Source organism: Ochotona curzoniae, unplaced genomic scaffold (assembly GCF_017591425.1).
Source record: "Ochotona curzoniae isolate NIBS_2020 unplaced genomic scaffold, NIBS_Ocur_1.0 contig_1, whole genome shotgun sequence".
NCBI lineage: Eukaryota > Metazoa > Chordata > Mammalia > Lagomorpha > Ochotonidae > Ochotona > Ochotona curzoniae.
In genome coordinates, this window is record NW_024464918.1 from 23,464,077 (window position 1) to 23,480,016 (window position 15,940).

The following is a 15,940-nucleotide window of genomic DNA, read 5'->3' on the forward strand; positions in this document are numbered from 1 at the left end:
GATGTTCTAATCCCCATTTTACAGATGGGAAAACTGAGGTCTGGGGAGGGGGCATGTCTTTTCCAATTTTCTTTAGTTATTTGCCAAAAGAAACATAGCTAGTAAGTAATGAAGCTTGGGAAGAAAATGCCAGGCGGTCTGGTCCACACTCCCACAATTCTGTAATGTCCTGTTGCTTCTGTAGATCCCTCAGTGTCCTCATGCATCAGGAAAGTAGAGGGACAGCAACTCCAGATCCCTGCCGTGTGATGCTGTAAAAGGTAGTCCCCTGTGGGAGACTCCGGTGGAAAGGCCAAAGCAAACTCACCAAGATCTAAAACGTCAAAAAAATTATAAATAGAAGGTGCAGAACAGAATAGTTACAGTGTGGCTCTGATATCTAGAATTAGCCTTCGCCTCAAAACAGTATTCATCACCCCTCCTGATAGATACTTCTGGTCCTTGGCGTGGAAGCTGACATTCTTCTCAGGCTGGGACTAACCCATGTCCTTTATGCAAGGAAGTCTGCTAGTTCCCTTGCCAGACACTGGAAGCATCTCCCAAAGGAATGAGGAGAAGGTGGGGAGAGCAGAATCTTGGTACAGTCCTTCAAAAGCCAATATTTATTTGGATTTCTCTGATCCTCCAGGCTTGTATTATTTCATTTTGTTAAAATTCCTTGGGGCTGGCATTTATAGTACAGCGGATTAAACTACTGCTTATGACACCAGCATCTCATATTAGGGAGCCGGTTTGAGTCTTGGCTGCCCCATGTCTCATCCAGCTCTGTACTAATAAGCCTGAAAAGGCAACAGAAGGGCCCGAGGACTTGGGTCTCAGACACCCACATGAGAGACCAGAATGGAGCTCCTGACTTCCGCCGCTTGTGGAGTGAACCACTGGGTGGACAATCTCTTTGTCTCTCCCTCTCACTGTTACTCTTTATAATCATATATGTATATATATTTAATAAATTTAGATTTATTTTGCTATTTGAGAGGTACAGACAGAAAAGCAGATGAATGTAGAAAGGACTCCAATTCACTGCTTTATGTCCCCATACCTCCAAGCAGCCAGGGCTGAGACAGGCCAAAGACAGGGGTCTCTCCCACGTGACTGGTAACACCCAAGCACTTGAGCCATCACTGTTGCCACACAGGCTCTCCATTGCCAGGAAACTGGAATTGAAAATGGAGCCAAATGTTGAACCCAGGTACTCTGGTATTCAGGAGCCCAAGCGTCACTTTAATCACCCAACCCACTTCAGTCTTGTAACTGTTTCCTTATGTTTTGACACAAGTTTTTCCCCCTATTTGTAGTGCTCTCCTAAATGCAAAGAGCTTTCACAATCCTCCTTGATGGTAAGTGCGATCATTATTTTCATGGGCAGGATATTAGCATGGATCTATCTCCAGGACACGTGTGACCTATAGCAATCACGTCCTGACATTGCAACGGTTTTCATCAAGCTGGTGCGTTACGCTAGCATGGACTCCAAGAGCATTAGCACAAAATGCACACAGTGCACAAAACAGCCACTGCCTTTCATCCCGGGTCTTGGCTGGCATCCTTTTAGTCCTTCCCATGCTCAACTTCTTGTCCATCCAGCAGTGACCCTATTTGCATAATTAGCCTGCATCTGTGGGGTTGTCTTTGACCTTTGGATAAACACCGGTACAGAACACCGGAAGGTGTCAGCTCCCTGAGCCCTCTTGTTCCCCCAGAGGCGATGACAGTGGGGGGGTCATTTTGAAAATCACATCTTCCTTCTTATGGGACACTATCATTTATAGCGAGGACAAGCAAAAGCCAGAAATAATCTCACAAAAACAGAGCGAACCAGGGAATGCAAAATGCTCATGGGTTTTGATGTCAGTGATCCACATTGTGGCTTCGGCTCTTTTTTGAATCGCTTGGCTGTGTCTGGCAGCCCTTGCAGCGGAGGTAGACTTGCCTTCTGCATTTCTGTACATAGAACCTTCATAGTTACCACTTAGACTGTAAGAGCTCACCTTGCTATTCTTTTTTTTTTTTTTTTTCTGGGAGCACCTGACTCTCTGAGTTAAACTTCTCATCCCCATCCCCACCCCACCTCCATCCTGGCTCTCCCAGCAGCACGCACCTCTCTAAACTCAATTCTTTCAGAAGTGTGTTTATAATTGCCATCGAGGAAGAAGGAGGCAGGAGTTAAGCCTAAGCTTTGGTCTTGGACTCTTGGCTTCTAGTCTTAGCTTCCTTGGACAGGCCTCCAGATCTCTGAGCCTCGATTCTAGCCTCTGGGGTGGGATAACAGCAGCACTTCTCTCGCAGCAATGGGAAGAGATGGATAACGTAATGCATGTGGCATGTACAGTGCTTGACACACAGCACACAATAAGCAGTGGCAACTACTGCTGGATGCAGTCAGAGGTGCCATCAATGTTTGGTTTCCATTCCATTTCAAACTAGCTTTGTGATGTGGGATGAGGAATTTGAACATCCAGGGCCTTGGTCTTCTGTAGTCTGGGGACAGAAATAGCTTTCCCCTGCATGGCTCACAAGCTTCCTACGAACATTTACCGATGGCAATAGCAGCAGTGACCTCTCTTTACGTTTCTGAGTTTTAGGAGCTGCTTTTGGTTTCTATAGTCAGCTACCCAGGGATGCCAGGCAAGGCCTAGAGGAGAGCTGCCAAAAGAGTCCTGTTCTTGGAGCATTTGGACATAGTCACAGCTCTTCTTTCCCCATTCAGAAGCAACGAGGTCTTCCCCAAACAGCAATGTTTGGAAGAATTCCCCTAAAACTACCTTCAAGCCTCTCCAAACCTGCCTTGCAGGTACCTCTGAATCTCTTTCCAACAGTAAGAACATGCCTTAGAATCCCAAAGACAGAAGCCAGATGAGAGCTAAAATACCAAGCCAGTGCTATGGCCTAAGGTAGCACTGGCTGCTTTAGTAGTGTTTACCCAGCGCCTCTGTGAGCTGCGCTGAAGATTCCGCAGGGTCCAAGTGTGGGAAAATTACAAGGGGGAAGGATCAGCATGGAATTTACAATAGTGACTGTCAGCAGAATTTGGGAGAAAAGGAAGAAAGGAGTTGGACTGAAAGAGGCACAAAATGGGCGTCAGTTTTTAAAACTTTTCTTTTTAAAGGTTTGTTTTGTTTATTTGCAAGTCAGAGCTACAGAGAGGAGACACAGAGCTCTTCCATTCACTCCCCAAATGGCTGCAATGGTCAGAGCTGGGCCAGGAGCCTTGGAGTATAACCTGTATCTTCCATGTGGGTGGTGAGTGCCCAAACACTTGGGCCATATTCTGCTGCCTTCTCAGGCACATTAGCAGGGAGCTAGTGGAGCTAGTGGACCAGGAGTGGAGCAGCCGGAACCTGAACCAGCACCTGTATGGGATGCTGGAGTTGCAGGCAGAGGCTCTCTGTGCTCTTTGCTTCAGTATTGATGCTTATTACTCTTTTGAAAACTGGATAAGGATAAGTGTTGTGGTAAACAGTGGGAAGCTTATATTCCGTGTCTGAATGCTGTTTTGAGTCTTGGCTGTTCTGCTTTTGATCCAATTTGCTTTTAATGCTTCCTGGGAAAATGGTAGATTTTGGCTCAATTGCTTGGGACCCTGGGACCAGTGTGGGAAACCAGGATGGGATCTGAGATCCTAATTTCAGCCTGTCCCAGCTCTGGCTGTTGTGGGTGTTTGGGGATTCTCTATTTATTGCTCTACCTTTCAAGTAGATAAATAAAATTTACAAAGCTGGATTGTGGTATATGGTTATTGATGATTCCATATAACTACACATTTATATCTGTTCATATGAAACATTTGGTAGTAAAAAAGGAGAAAATAGCACAAAGGAGTCCCAAATCCAGAGAAAAATCAGTAAAAAACAAATGGGGCAGACTGTGTGATATAGTGAGTAAAACTGCTGCCTGAGATGCTGGTATCCCATAAGAGTGCAGGTTCAAGTCCCAGCCTCTCCATTTCTGATCCAGCTCGCTGCTAATATGCTGGAAAAGCAGCAGAGGATGGCCAAACTGCTTGTGCCCCTGTATCCACACGGTAGACCTAGAAGAAACTCCAGGCTCCTAGCTTCAGACCATCCCAGCTCTGGTCTTTGTGGCCATTTGGGGAGTGAACCAGTTGATGGAAGATCTTTTTCTCTTTGTGTCTTCCCCTCTATCTGTGTGTGACTGCCTTTCAAATGAATAAATACATCTTAAAAAGAGAAATATTCCTCAAGGAGGGTTGTATCTATTTTTATCTATTCTGTAAACCACTGCACCCTATTTCGCTCAGAGCCTGATCCACAGTGGTTGATGGGTAAGTACTGAACGATGAATGAATGAATGAATGAATGAATGAATGAAGGGTGGGACCGATCATGCTTCCCCATGCCCCAACCTTGCCCCTGCTGCCTTTGAATTTGAAAGCATCTTTTGGATCTCATCTCTGCTCCTTTCTGTTTGTTAAAGTGTAGATATGTGGGCAGAGGGCCTCCTGGGAACATTTTGTCTTTGTTCTGGTTGAGAACATAATGCTGCCAAACAGACGGCTTGATCATTTAACACTGCTGTATCTCAAGCAAAACGTGCTGGCATGACCTATTCCCAAGGACACCAACCTGCTCTAAGGATGTTTGGAGTTAATTTATCTGGCTTGGTTGTGCCTCCCATACATGTTCCTTAAGGTACTGTCTTTCCTGGTCACCTGAGAGGTTGCTGGGATTACTTTCAGCCTCTTCTTCTAGCCCAAAGGGAAGACTGCGTTCTTATCCTTCAATCTGAGACCACAGGAACATCAGTGGCAGCAGCTGCTGGCTCTGGCCTTGCCCTGGGTCAGCTTGCTAGGCAATGGTTCTCAGCTGGAAAGACTTGAGAGGATCTTGCTAGTCTGCTTTCACAGCTGTTGACTCCTTGAGAAGGCGTGCATAGGTGTGTGGCTGGCCCGAGTGGTCAGAGAGAAAGAGCATGTCTACTTGCTCTTCTAATTCAGACAGGTGATTTCTGTTTGAACTGATGCTAGAGGTGCCACAATGCTCCCAGGTATTGCTATTGGCTAGGAAAGTATTCCCTGAAAGAGTCAGACGAGCAAGTAAGGGCTTGCCCTACCTCCCAGTCAGCTACCGTTCTAGGCCAAGAACACAGCCAAGGTGATTGTCAAAGGCTGGACAGTGGCCAGGATGAGGCTAAGACCCAGATTTGCTAGCCGTGCTCTTAACCTCAGAGTGGCCTCTCCAGGGCTACTCTGTACTGTAGGGCAACAGTTAAGATGTTTAGCAACAAGAGATACTTGCCAATCAAAATAAAATGGGCTTGATTACGAGAGGTTTCAGCTGTGCCCTTGCTCATGCCTTTTAGTTACTGAACAATAGAGTGATGGGGAGAACCTGGGAGAAGGGTCAAGGTGTGGGAGAAGGAGACACCTCAAGAGCTCAGAGTATCTGCTATTGACTCCTGAACAGATCTGTTTCAGTGTGCTACCAATGTACAGCGGCCACATTCCTGCTGAGTGTCAGAGTTGAATGTCAGCTCCGGGCTACACTATGGGACAGGTGGATGAGATCCTCACACTTCACATGCTTCGGAAACCTTTTGGGAGCTTGATTGCCGAACTAGGACTCGGGCCAGGTTCACTGCACTGGCGAGGACTGAGCATCTAGGATCTGCTGACCTCTAAGGATTAAGCTTGGACTGTGGACAGGTTGATGCTGACTCAAGGAGAGATGGAGACCTGCACAAAGCTGCTAGGGGAATGTTGAATTCAGCCACAGCCGTGTGAGTGAAGTCAGTGACGCCACAGCAAAGTGAATGGTGCACATCTGCTTCATTGAAGCCGCCTCGATCCTGCTGCAGCTCCCCAGGGTTGCTGGGGATAGATCCGCTGACTTTGCAGAGACGTGAGAAGCCTGCAAACAGGTACTGAGTCCCTGCACCCCTGTGTCTCACCAGTCCCCGGTGGGGCATTGCTTTACTTTCTTCCTGTTGCAAAGCCTACCTATGGGAGGCATGAAGGGTGGACAAGGTGAGGCTGGTTCCACAGATGGGAAGGAAAGAGACAGGTTCTCAGAGAGAATCCCAGAGTTGCTTGATGGGACCCTTGCTCCACGGTGGTTCTTCAGCCTGTTTGCAGCCTTGGGCCCTTGGTTGTCCCTCTGCTTCCTCTAGTCCAGTGCTACCCTCAGAGCCTTCCCAACAAGCAGGTGCCAGGGTGGGACCAGGGGCACAGCGCAAGCTTTCATAGGGACTACCTGAGTTTTGGCTGAGGCGTGTAGCCCCAGCAGGGTGGAATTCTAGGCCCTGAGGGACAGCCATTCTACTAGGGATATCTGAGCAACTTTGCTAGTTAAAACTTTCTACCTTCGTGAGGTGCTCATCTCCCACGAGCCATTTATGGCTTAGGATATATTGACTTTGAGGCTAAGCCATATGAGGTCTTATTTTTACCACCACGGTCCTGGGAAATTGCAGTGGCCTGTTTTCTTGAAAGCATCCAAGCCTAACAAGTGTCAAATGTTCACTTAATGCTGACATTAAGCAACTCTATACTATTATCTCAGCTAATCCTCACAGTAGCCGAGTGAGGTTGGCACTGTTACCACTCCTGTTTAAGGAAATAAGGTAAGGATCCCAGAGGCTAATTTGTGTGGCATTAGAGGGCCAGAAAACAGTAAATGTGGATTTGAACTTGGTTTGCATGCACTAGATCTTACTGGGTGTTTCATATCTGAAACCAGATTGTACCAAGCATTTGCAACAAAATTGTGCTGTGTTGCTTCCTGGCAGTCTGGAGGCAGTGTGCTGAAGTCAAGAATGGTCTTTTGGTTCATGTGGCACAGTCCTACAGTGGGCTTTGAAGTCAGAGAGCTCGAGTCCACTTCCTGTCTTGGGTAGTATCTGGTGGTTAGCCTCCAAGCCTTGACTTTCTTGGCTCTGGAATGGGGACAGTTACACTTGCTCAATAATATTATGGTTGAAATGATGGGGAAGGCTGTGTCTGTTGTCCTCATTGCTGTGCCTAGCATGCTGGTAGAATAAATGAGTTAAAGGTGCTAGCGAAGTCGGCTTTGACTTGGAGACATCCTTTTCAAACTCTGATAAAAACTCTACATAAATTAGATGTGATGTAGAAAGAAATGAATCTGCTGCTACCCATGAGTGAAGAGGCTGGATGGGCATCAAAGGGTGGGGTGGCAAGTCTTGGATTTATTTACTTTGCTCAGATAGGTTCTCTCAAAGAAAGAGGACGATGGGAAGCCTTTTCAGTGTCATCTGGAAGGCTTGCTTGCTGTCTCCATTACACTCAGCAACCTGTTGTTAGCCAACAAAGTTTAAAAAGGAGCTGGAACCATTGCTACTGAGGTGTATTTCGTTTGCTAATCCTGTCCTTTCTCTGCCACGCTGAGTGTAGACTGCTAAACTCACTCTGAGTGCTTTGTGGGTAAAAAGGCCAAGGTACTCAGATTTTGACAATTCATTCAACGCTTTCCCATAATTGTGACTTTATTCCGTTTTCCATGTGGATTATCCTACTGATATTCATGGGACATGGAGTTGGCCTGGTCAGTTTGGAGGAGTAGAAATGAGCGAGTAATCTTTTAGAAATGCTAGAACAACACGCGTCTGTATTGGCTGTCCCACACCAAAAGTCCGACACATGTGCACTATTCCTCAGCAAGATGATGCTTTTATTAAGGACTAGAAAAGTCTGTGAACAATTCAGTTTGACAAATGTGTGGGTAGGTATGTAAAAAAGATGTGTGTTCCAAATCCCAGCACCTTAACTGTTGAGGGGAAAGACCTAATTAAACTTCGCTGTATTTTTATGAGTCCGCATGCTCTCACTGATGGGCATGCAGTAAATGTTAGATCCCAACAATTAAGTGTAATGAGGATTAATGGGTTGCTTTATAACATGGTCTTGGGTCCCCCGGATGCTTATGTGGCTCTGCCTGGCTGTTTCTGTTCTTGTCCCCTTGGTGCAGTCCTTGTCCTTGTCCTTGCCCTTGTCCTTTGGTTTTGCCCCCATCTCCATTACAGGCCCTGTTTTCTTTTCCCACCTGCCGGGATTGACAAGGTTGTCCCCTCCCAGCCTGCTGCTTTTGCCTTCTTGACTGATGCTTTCTTGAATCCCCTATCTTCCCTCTGATGCTCAGGCCTTTCATAGTTTTTTGTAGTTTTTTTTTCAGTTTCCCTCTTACTTATTTTCTTCTATAACCTTCCTTATCAAGCCTCTTTTATGGCAGCTTCTTCCTTAGGAAGTGCTTTCCCCTGCAGCTTTGGATACTGTTGCCTCATCAGTAAAACAACAGGTATGTCCCTGGTAAGAAGAGGCCAGAGAAAATAATGATGCTGGACAAACAGATCTTAAACTCAAGCCCTAGCCCAGATTGTTTCTAAGCGTGCCCTGTGTGCTAGGGGAAGGGTGAATTCATTGTCTGTAATACCCTCCACAGCCCCTTGCACCTGTAGGAGTCCTGCCTGTTTATTTTGCAGAATGATACATGGGAAAACAGATAGAGAAGTTTGGAGCATGGTTGTTGGTTGATACTTGGTGTGGCCAACCTCTTTTCTGACCTTCTTGTCTAGAGAAACTGGACAAGCTGCCTGTGACAAGTTGCCTGCTTTTAGCTTTAGTTCTTAGAAAGTTCCAGCTATCTACTGTATCCCCAGCCAGGAGATTTTCCTTTGGCGATCAGGATGGTGACTCTGGAGGGAAACAGGGTGATGGTCAGGCCCCGGAAGATGACAGAGGCTGTTCTAATAGGGTGATAAGGTCAAAGTAGCAATGACAACCCTCCTGCCGTGGTCACGCTTCTGGCTGAAATCCCAGTAGGCCGCCACAGCAGCTCTACATAGAGGACAAGGGACAAGAGGCTGCAGAACCAAGTGCTCTCGCTGCTTAGTCTGAGTGCTGAACCTTCTTGAACTAAGTCCTTATGTTTGGAGGGTCAGCTGATCTGCCCTCTCACCAAGGGCAGGAATTCCTGCTGGTACCTTTTCTGTCACAGAGGTGGGAGGATGGGCTGGTAAAAGATGCAGCATAAGGACCATGCCCAAGACCCCAAAGACTGACAGGACACCCCCTGTGGAGGCAGACTGTATTTAAATGCAATTCACCTCTTTGGGGTCTAGGAAAAGGCCACCTGTAGATTTCATTTGCTGGGAAACATGGTCTGCGTGGTTGAGGAAGTGGGCACTGGGGTCACAGCCTTGCCAAATGGTGGCTTTCTCCGGAGGTCTGTCTGTTGGCCTGAGTGGCAGCCGCTTCGATGGGCGAATAGGACGGTCATTTCCGGGCTCGAGGAGGCTGCTTCAAGCTGGGGCCCCTTGAGGGTAGCTGGCTGTTCAGGCTTGCCGGAGGTGGGTTGGGAGGTGTAATGTTTGGTGGGAGGAGGGCTGTAGTTCTGAAATCTCACGGTTTTGACTTGCTGCAAGAGAAAGGACAGCGAAGGAACGCAGGTGAGTTGGGTAGGCAGTGGGGTGGGGGGAAGTGGGCGAGTGTTGTTTCCCATCTGGGACTTGCATGGCACCTTTTCTCCATATGTGTCCCCACTTGAAATGCCACGTTGTGTATTTATTCAGCAAATATTTGTGTCTGGTATGAGTGTCTAGTAAGCATCACATGCTGTGAGGTGCTGTGAATCCAGAGTGAGCAAAGCTGCCCTGACAGTGACTACAAGTGATTGATGGGGGAGAATGCTGGGGACTGTCCAACTCCAGCTGGGGTGGGGAAGTCCAGGGGGCCCTCCTCAAGGAAGAGATACTTAAACTGAGAACTGAGGAATGATGAGCAATTATTCAGGAAACTGGGGAGGAACTGGCCTATGGAGAGAGTAAGACCCTTTCTAGAAAATAAAAATTCATCTCCTCTCTGCCAGCCATGAAGGCTTATCCCAAGTCCTGTGTGTGCATTAAGACCCCCTCCTTTGATTTCATTTAGAGAATTCTCTATTGGCCTTTTAAGTCTTCAGAGCAGTTTGCAGACTGGAAACCAGCTGGCTGAGTGTAGCATACAGAATGCTCAAGGGTTTGTTTTACTTGCCAATGCCTAAAAATTGGGGGTTAACATATGAAAATCAAGGATCTGGCCATGTAGGCCAGTGTCCCATCCTGGCAATGCTGGATGGACAGGAGCCAAGGAATAGACCCTTGCTGAGTGATCATCATCTCTTCTTCCTCTTCCAGCCTGCTGCCTAGAGATGCAGTTCTGTGCTGCCTAAGTGTTTCAGTTAAGCATGGACCAACTACGTGAGCATGGTCCCATAAGCCTGCATGGCTTAGGGAGAGCATCGCTGTCTTACTCTGCATAAATACATGCTCTGGTGTCTGCACAAAGATGAAATCACCTGATGACGTATTTCTCCGAAAGTTCCCCAATTGTTAAGCAATGCATGGCTTCCTGCCTTGGCCAATCCCTGTCTTAGGCCTGAATGAAGTGTTCTGTGACACTGCTGAAGAATGACTATTTTTTCCATAAAGTCAATCCTTGTGTCTCTCACTGAGGATCCACGATTATGCATACATATTCACCCTGCCCATTTCTAGTTAAGGTCTGAGCATTCATTAAGTACTTTAAAAGCTCAAAGAAATGGCAACTGGGGCCTAGAAACCTTTGGTTTGTATATGATATGGACTAAGAATTTCCACATTTGTATAAGTAAGCTAATTTCCAGATGCCTTTTTCTACAGTTTATGGCTTAACAGTATGAGCATGAATTTTTGTATCTGTTCAGGAAATTCATGTATGTCAGCTCAATGGCTTTGGGTGATATTCACTAGAGCCCTGAGCCTCCATCTCCTCATTTTAAAATGAAGAAGAAAATAATGCCAGCATCAGGCATTGTTAGGACTAAACATGGCATGTGAAGTTTTTGGCACAGGGTCTGCCAGGTTGTTATTATTTAGTAAATCCTTATCAAAGAGGAACCCACAGCCCCTGGGTGTTTGTGACTGTGGGATTGTGGTCATGATGCTGGTAGTGGTTTTGTTGGTGATAGTGTTGTTAGTGTGATGATGATAATGGGAGTACTAACAGTGGTGACGGAGGTAACTGTGTGATGGTAGTGATGGTGGTGATGATGGTGGTAGTTGTTGGTGGTAATGGTCCCGCTGCTGGCAGTGGTGGGGCAGGAGCTAGTGGTGTGATGATGGTAATAGTAGTGCTTATGATGGTGGTGATGGTGAAGGTAATCGTGATGTTAGTTATGTTTAATAAACTAAAAGGGGACAATGAGTATCCTCCTTTCCACCATCTCTGCTTCTTCAAGGATATTCAAAGATCTTTGTTCCCAAAAGAGAGCCCTGGGGCCTAGAAGTCTTAGTTGTTTCTTTTATACAATGAATAATTATGTCTCAAACCCTATGTAAGCACTTGATATATCTTTTCATGTAATCTCCACCTCAGTCTTGTGTGTCCATTACTATTCTTAGCCCCATTTAACAAATTAGGCAAAAAAACAGTCTCTGAGGGGTGAAGGGAGCTGGTTGAAGTGGCTCAGGCTGCAAGCAGCTGAGCTGGAATTCAAATCAAGATGTGTCTGATGTGAAAACTATACTTCATGTAATATGCATGGAAAGCATAATGGAGAGTCAGTCATGGGTCTAGGGAGAACGGATGTGTGCATGTGGAGATGCGTGTGAGGGTTCAATTGAGGATGCTGTTTTGATGCTTTTTCCACCAACACTGAAGTCTCTGGGGGCTGGGACATCATGCAGAGTCAGGCGACCGAAACCCCTCCTACCTTCTCGATGCCATTTCTTGAGTTTTCTGGTTTCACCAGGATCGATGGCGGGGCAGATGGCGGGGCGGATGCAGGTGGTTTCGGCAGAGGCTCACTCTTGACGGGGACCTCCTTGCCTTCCATGATGAGGGAGCTAGCTGCTGAGTGAACCCTGCTGTCACTGCCTCTGCTGATGCCCGTGAGGCCAGGCTCCCCGACAGGAGTGGACTTGGGTCCCATCTCTGGCACTGCTGAAGGGGCAGAGGGGACTCCCTGTGGCTGATAGAACTGGAGCTGCTGAGGTTGTACCACCATGGTGGGGCTGCGCCTGAAGGAGCCCACCACAACAGTGGGGACCCCAGACTGAGCAGGCCTCTGTAGGGATCCATCTGGGGGACAAGAGGACAAAGATGTCAGCAGCCGGGCAGCGGACAGAGGTCTGGGCAGGGCTGGCGAAGCAGTGCCCTGGTAGCCCATGAGAGTTCAGTGCTTTCCTAATTTGACTTCAATCACGTTCTCTCGGGATCTTTGAGAGGTGACCTAATTCTATTTTTAGTGCTGTTTGCTGATGCTGGCTGCAAATAACTGGCTAGCTGAATGTTGTGTGGATGGGGGGTGTGGGTATGGCAAGAAGATAATACTGCCTCCTCTCTCTCTTTCTCTCTCTCTCTCTCTCACACACACACACACACATATCCCTATCACTCTTTCAGAGACAGAGTGAAGAAGAGAGACAGCTTTTCAGTAAGAAGCAGAGAGAAAAGAAGCAAAACTCAAGAGAGGAAATGAAAGCCAAAGACAGAAATGGAGAAACATGAGGGCTGGGACAATGAGAGGGAGGAGGGAAAGGGGTGGGCAGGGAGGTTCAGAGCTTCTGCTTGCTGTGGAAAGCTATGATGACAGCTGCAGGCGCGTGCTGATGGCAGAAAGGGAAGACGAGTGGAAGGAGCAGAGAGTAGACATGCTGCACAAACGGGACACCCAGTGGATCATTTGGGAAGTGTATTCCAGTGTTAGGATTGTGTGTCTCATGACACAGGGTCTGCAATCAGATCTCCTCCCCAGGAGCTGGGATGAATATGTCATATCACCACCCCCCACCTCTAATTTGTAAGCTGGTGCTAATGAGAGGTTGTCAGGAGGCTATGGGAAGGATGGCATGCTATGATGTGTATAAGGTGCTGGTACAGTGCCTGGAACATGGTAAGTATCCCTTGCTTGGTCAACTGCTGTCATCATTTCTGGGTCAAGGGCAGCATAGCCTATTCCGAGCTTGATTTGGATCCCTCATGAACTCATCCTTTTGCCTTCTCTTTACCATTGAGATGGATTTCACTTAGCAAAAAGAAACCTTTTCCTTTCCTCAAATTCTCTGGAAGACAGGTGACCGCTGCCCTGCAGGTGACCTGGAGATCCAGGATTTGATTTTGCCCTGGAGGGAGATGCTTCTTGGACACACTGCAGCCCATTTCTCCAAAATGGTCTCCCAGCATGCAGAGAGCCATTGCTGAGGTCCAGGGCTGAGATATTAGTCCTTTCTGATGCTCCAGAGTCATCTGTGCTCAGCGCAGGGGGCCTGAACCAGCCACGTTCTGTACTCTGTGCACTGTGCACTCTCTGCACTGTGACTTTGCTTCGGGCTGGGTGTGAACATAAAGAGCAGTTTACTCTCTAACCACAGTATGCATTCTCAGCTGGCACCAGCAAGCCCACCACCATTTCCACAAAGCTGACCTTTCAGTTTAGACATTTGTTTTTGCACTGACAGCCCTGTGAGGTGTTCATGGTCAGTTCTCCTGTCATTTCTCTTTGCACTGGGGAGAGTCATGGCTGGTTCAGCTTCACCTTGGGAAAAGGTGGAGGAGGAAGCCTCCTTAGGAGGCCACAGCAGCACCAGACAGGCATGTCTTTGAGCTCTGAGGAGTGTGTGAAAAATTGGTTTCATGTCTTACCTATTTATCTTGTGGATTCCTAACTCCCAACACAGTGAATGCTTTCTTATTACAGGTGCTTGCAATGCAAGCCAAGCACCAGACCAATGAAGATTCATGCAAAGGGAGGGATGGAGGGAGTGTATTAAGGAGAGTGTGACAAACGCCAGTGGGAAGAGGTTCTCTGCACTCCTACGTGGTCTAGACTGCGAACATTGTGACTCCCAGGCTCATTCATGGTCTATGTGAACTCTAGATAGGTTTTTTGAGCTATAGTAGCAACGATAATGCTAATGAAACAACACCATCAGAAGAAGCTACTGCTCCTTGAGGGCTTCCCCTGTGCTAGGCACTGCGCCATCAGCCTTTCACAGTATTTGATTAAACCCATGTAGCAATGCGCGGGAAGGGAATGTTGTTTTTAGTTTCGTTTTGCAGATGAAGAAAGCTGAAGACTGAAGGGGTGTGTAAGCTGCCAGAGTGACTGTAGAGGGATATGTTGTAAATTGGAGAGTGATTGGGCAAGCGGAAGAGGGTGCAGCAAGTTGTAGGAGGCAGACAGGTTGGGTAGGAAAAAGGGGCTGGAGTTGTGAGACTGGCAGCCATGCAGATCGTCATAGAAAAACTCCAGGACATGGTGGAGCTATGACATGTTCTTTCTTTTTCTTAATGGTCTATTGTCCCATCTGTTACTCTTCTACAACAGTTAGTCCTCCTGAACTGCCACATCTAAACCTTTATTAAAATTCTAAGAAATTGCAAAGCCCAGTTTATCTCAGTGCATATTGGGTTTGCCTTACTGTCTTGGACAAAGATGTAAAGGTTTATTGTCTCTAGCTGTTCAAGTTGTTAAGAGGTGTAAAAACATGGTGCTTAAGACAAAGGGTCTGTCTGTTGCTGTGGGTGCATTGTGGGTGTCAGAGAGGTGAAGGTCAAAGCAAGCCACCGGATAGTGTAACAACAGGTCTGTGTGTGTTTGTCTTTGGAAGAGGCCTTGGGCTTTGGGGTGAAGGCTGTGAGGGAGACTGGATTTTGTACATTCTGTGCTCTTGCATTGTTACCTAACACTAGGGATCGTCTTTGTTGACAACTCTTAATTTTTATTTTCCACTCACGTCCTGTGCCCTAAAGCTGTCCCTCCTCGCTTCCCTACTTCCCCTGTTTCTCCTGTGGGATTCTATGGAGTGCTGTTTGAGCAGCACAGACTCAGCAAGTACCTTGGCTGCTCTGCTGCAGTGGGAACCGGCCAGGCCGATGAGCCTTGGGTGTGTTCTCAATACCAAGGACACTCGAGACTGTTGTCATCTGTCATTCAGCCTGTATGCAGGGACCCAGGACTACGACTTTGGGGCTGTCTGGCTTCACACAATAAGCCAGCTCATCATTTGGAAATTTGACACCCCCCCACCCTTCCCCTGTAGAGGCCCATGTGTGAAAAGCTCTGTCTGTGCCTGGGGTGGAACCCTCATCACTTATCACTAGGCACATACCTCTTTGCCACCACTTACTCTTTCTCATGCTGCTCCGCCCTTTCCGAAGAGACCCTTGTCCTGAAATCCCTGCGCCTGCTGTGCTCCTTATAGGGCTGACCACAGCGGTGGGCACAAAGACAGACTTGAAGGGTCGGCTCTGCCGGGGGTCACCTTCTGAAACGCTGCCTTGCGAGGGCACAGAAGAGGTGGATAATGTCCATGTGGCGTAGAGACCAGGATTCCGGGAGTCAGGGAAACTAGAGGTCTTGCTGTGTGTTGGACATTGAAAAGCAAAGAAATAGAAAAAGAAAAATGTTAAGAGAAGTACTTTAAGGGGTTGGCATTATGTGATAGTGGGTTTAAGCTGGCACCTGCAGCTCTGGCATCTCATATGGGCACTGGTTTGAATCCCAGTTGCTCTACTTGTGATCCAGCTTTCTGCTAGTGACCTGAGAAAGCAGTGAAGGATGGCCCAAATGCAGGGCCCCCTGCACATCCATGCGGGAGACCTGGCAGCAGTTCCTGGCTCCGCCCTGGCCTAGTCCTAACAATTGTGGCCATCTGGGGGAATGAACCAGTGGATGGAAGATCTCTCTACTTTTTGTTGTCTGCATTTCAAACAAAACAATCTAAAACAAGGAAATCAGCAAACCATAATTTTCCAACCATATCTCAAATGCAATTAATCCTCCCCTTCTTCCACTCATACACACTCTTTTTTTGTCCACTACAGATGTAGGTGGGCCTACATGCCTCCACCCTGGCAAGTGCGCAGGTGTGCTGAGAGCAGAGTGAGGGGCTCACAGTGAGGCCCTGGTAGAGCTAGGGTTGCTTATTGCCATCATTCACTCCT

At 47.4% G+C, this 15,940-nt stretch overlaps 1 protein-coding gene across 1 annotated transcript in view; it reads right to left on the reverse strand.

Annotated features, from left to right (window-relative positions):
• Window positions 1–7,446: 7,446 nt before the first annotated feature.
• Window positions 7,447–15,940, reverse strand: part of SH3RF2 (SH3 domain containing ring finger 2) — a 102,666-nt gene continuing 94,172 nt past the window's right edge. Inside the window, exons 7-9 of the mRNA XM_040999284.1 lie at window positions 15,124–15,356; window positions 11,706–12,073; window positions 7,447–9,392 (exon numbers count right to left, since the gene is read on the reverse strand). Of these exons, the coding sequence (XP_040855218.1) occupies window positions 9,117–9,392; window positions 11,706–12,073; window positions 15,124–15,356 (877 nt within the window). The 3' untranslated portion in view covers window positions 7,447–9,116. The remainder of the gene's footprint in view (window positions 9,393–11,705; window positions 12,074–15,123; window positions 15,357–15,940) is intronic.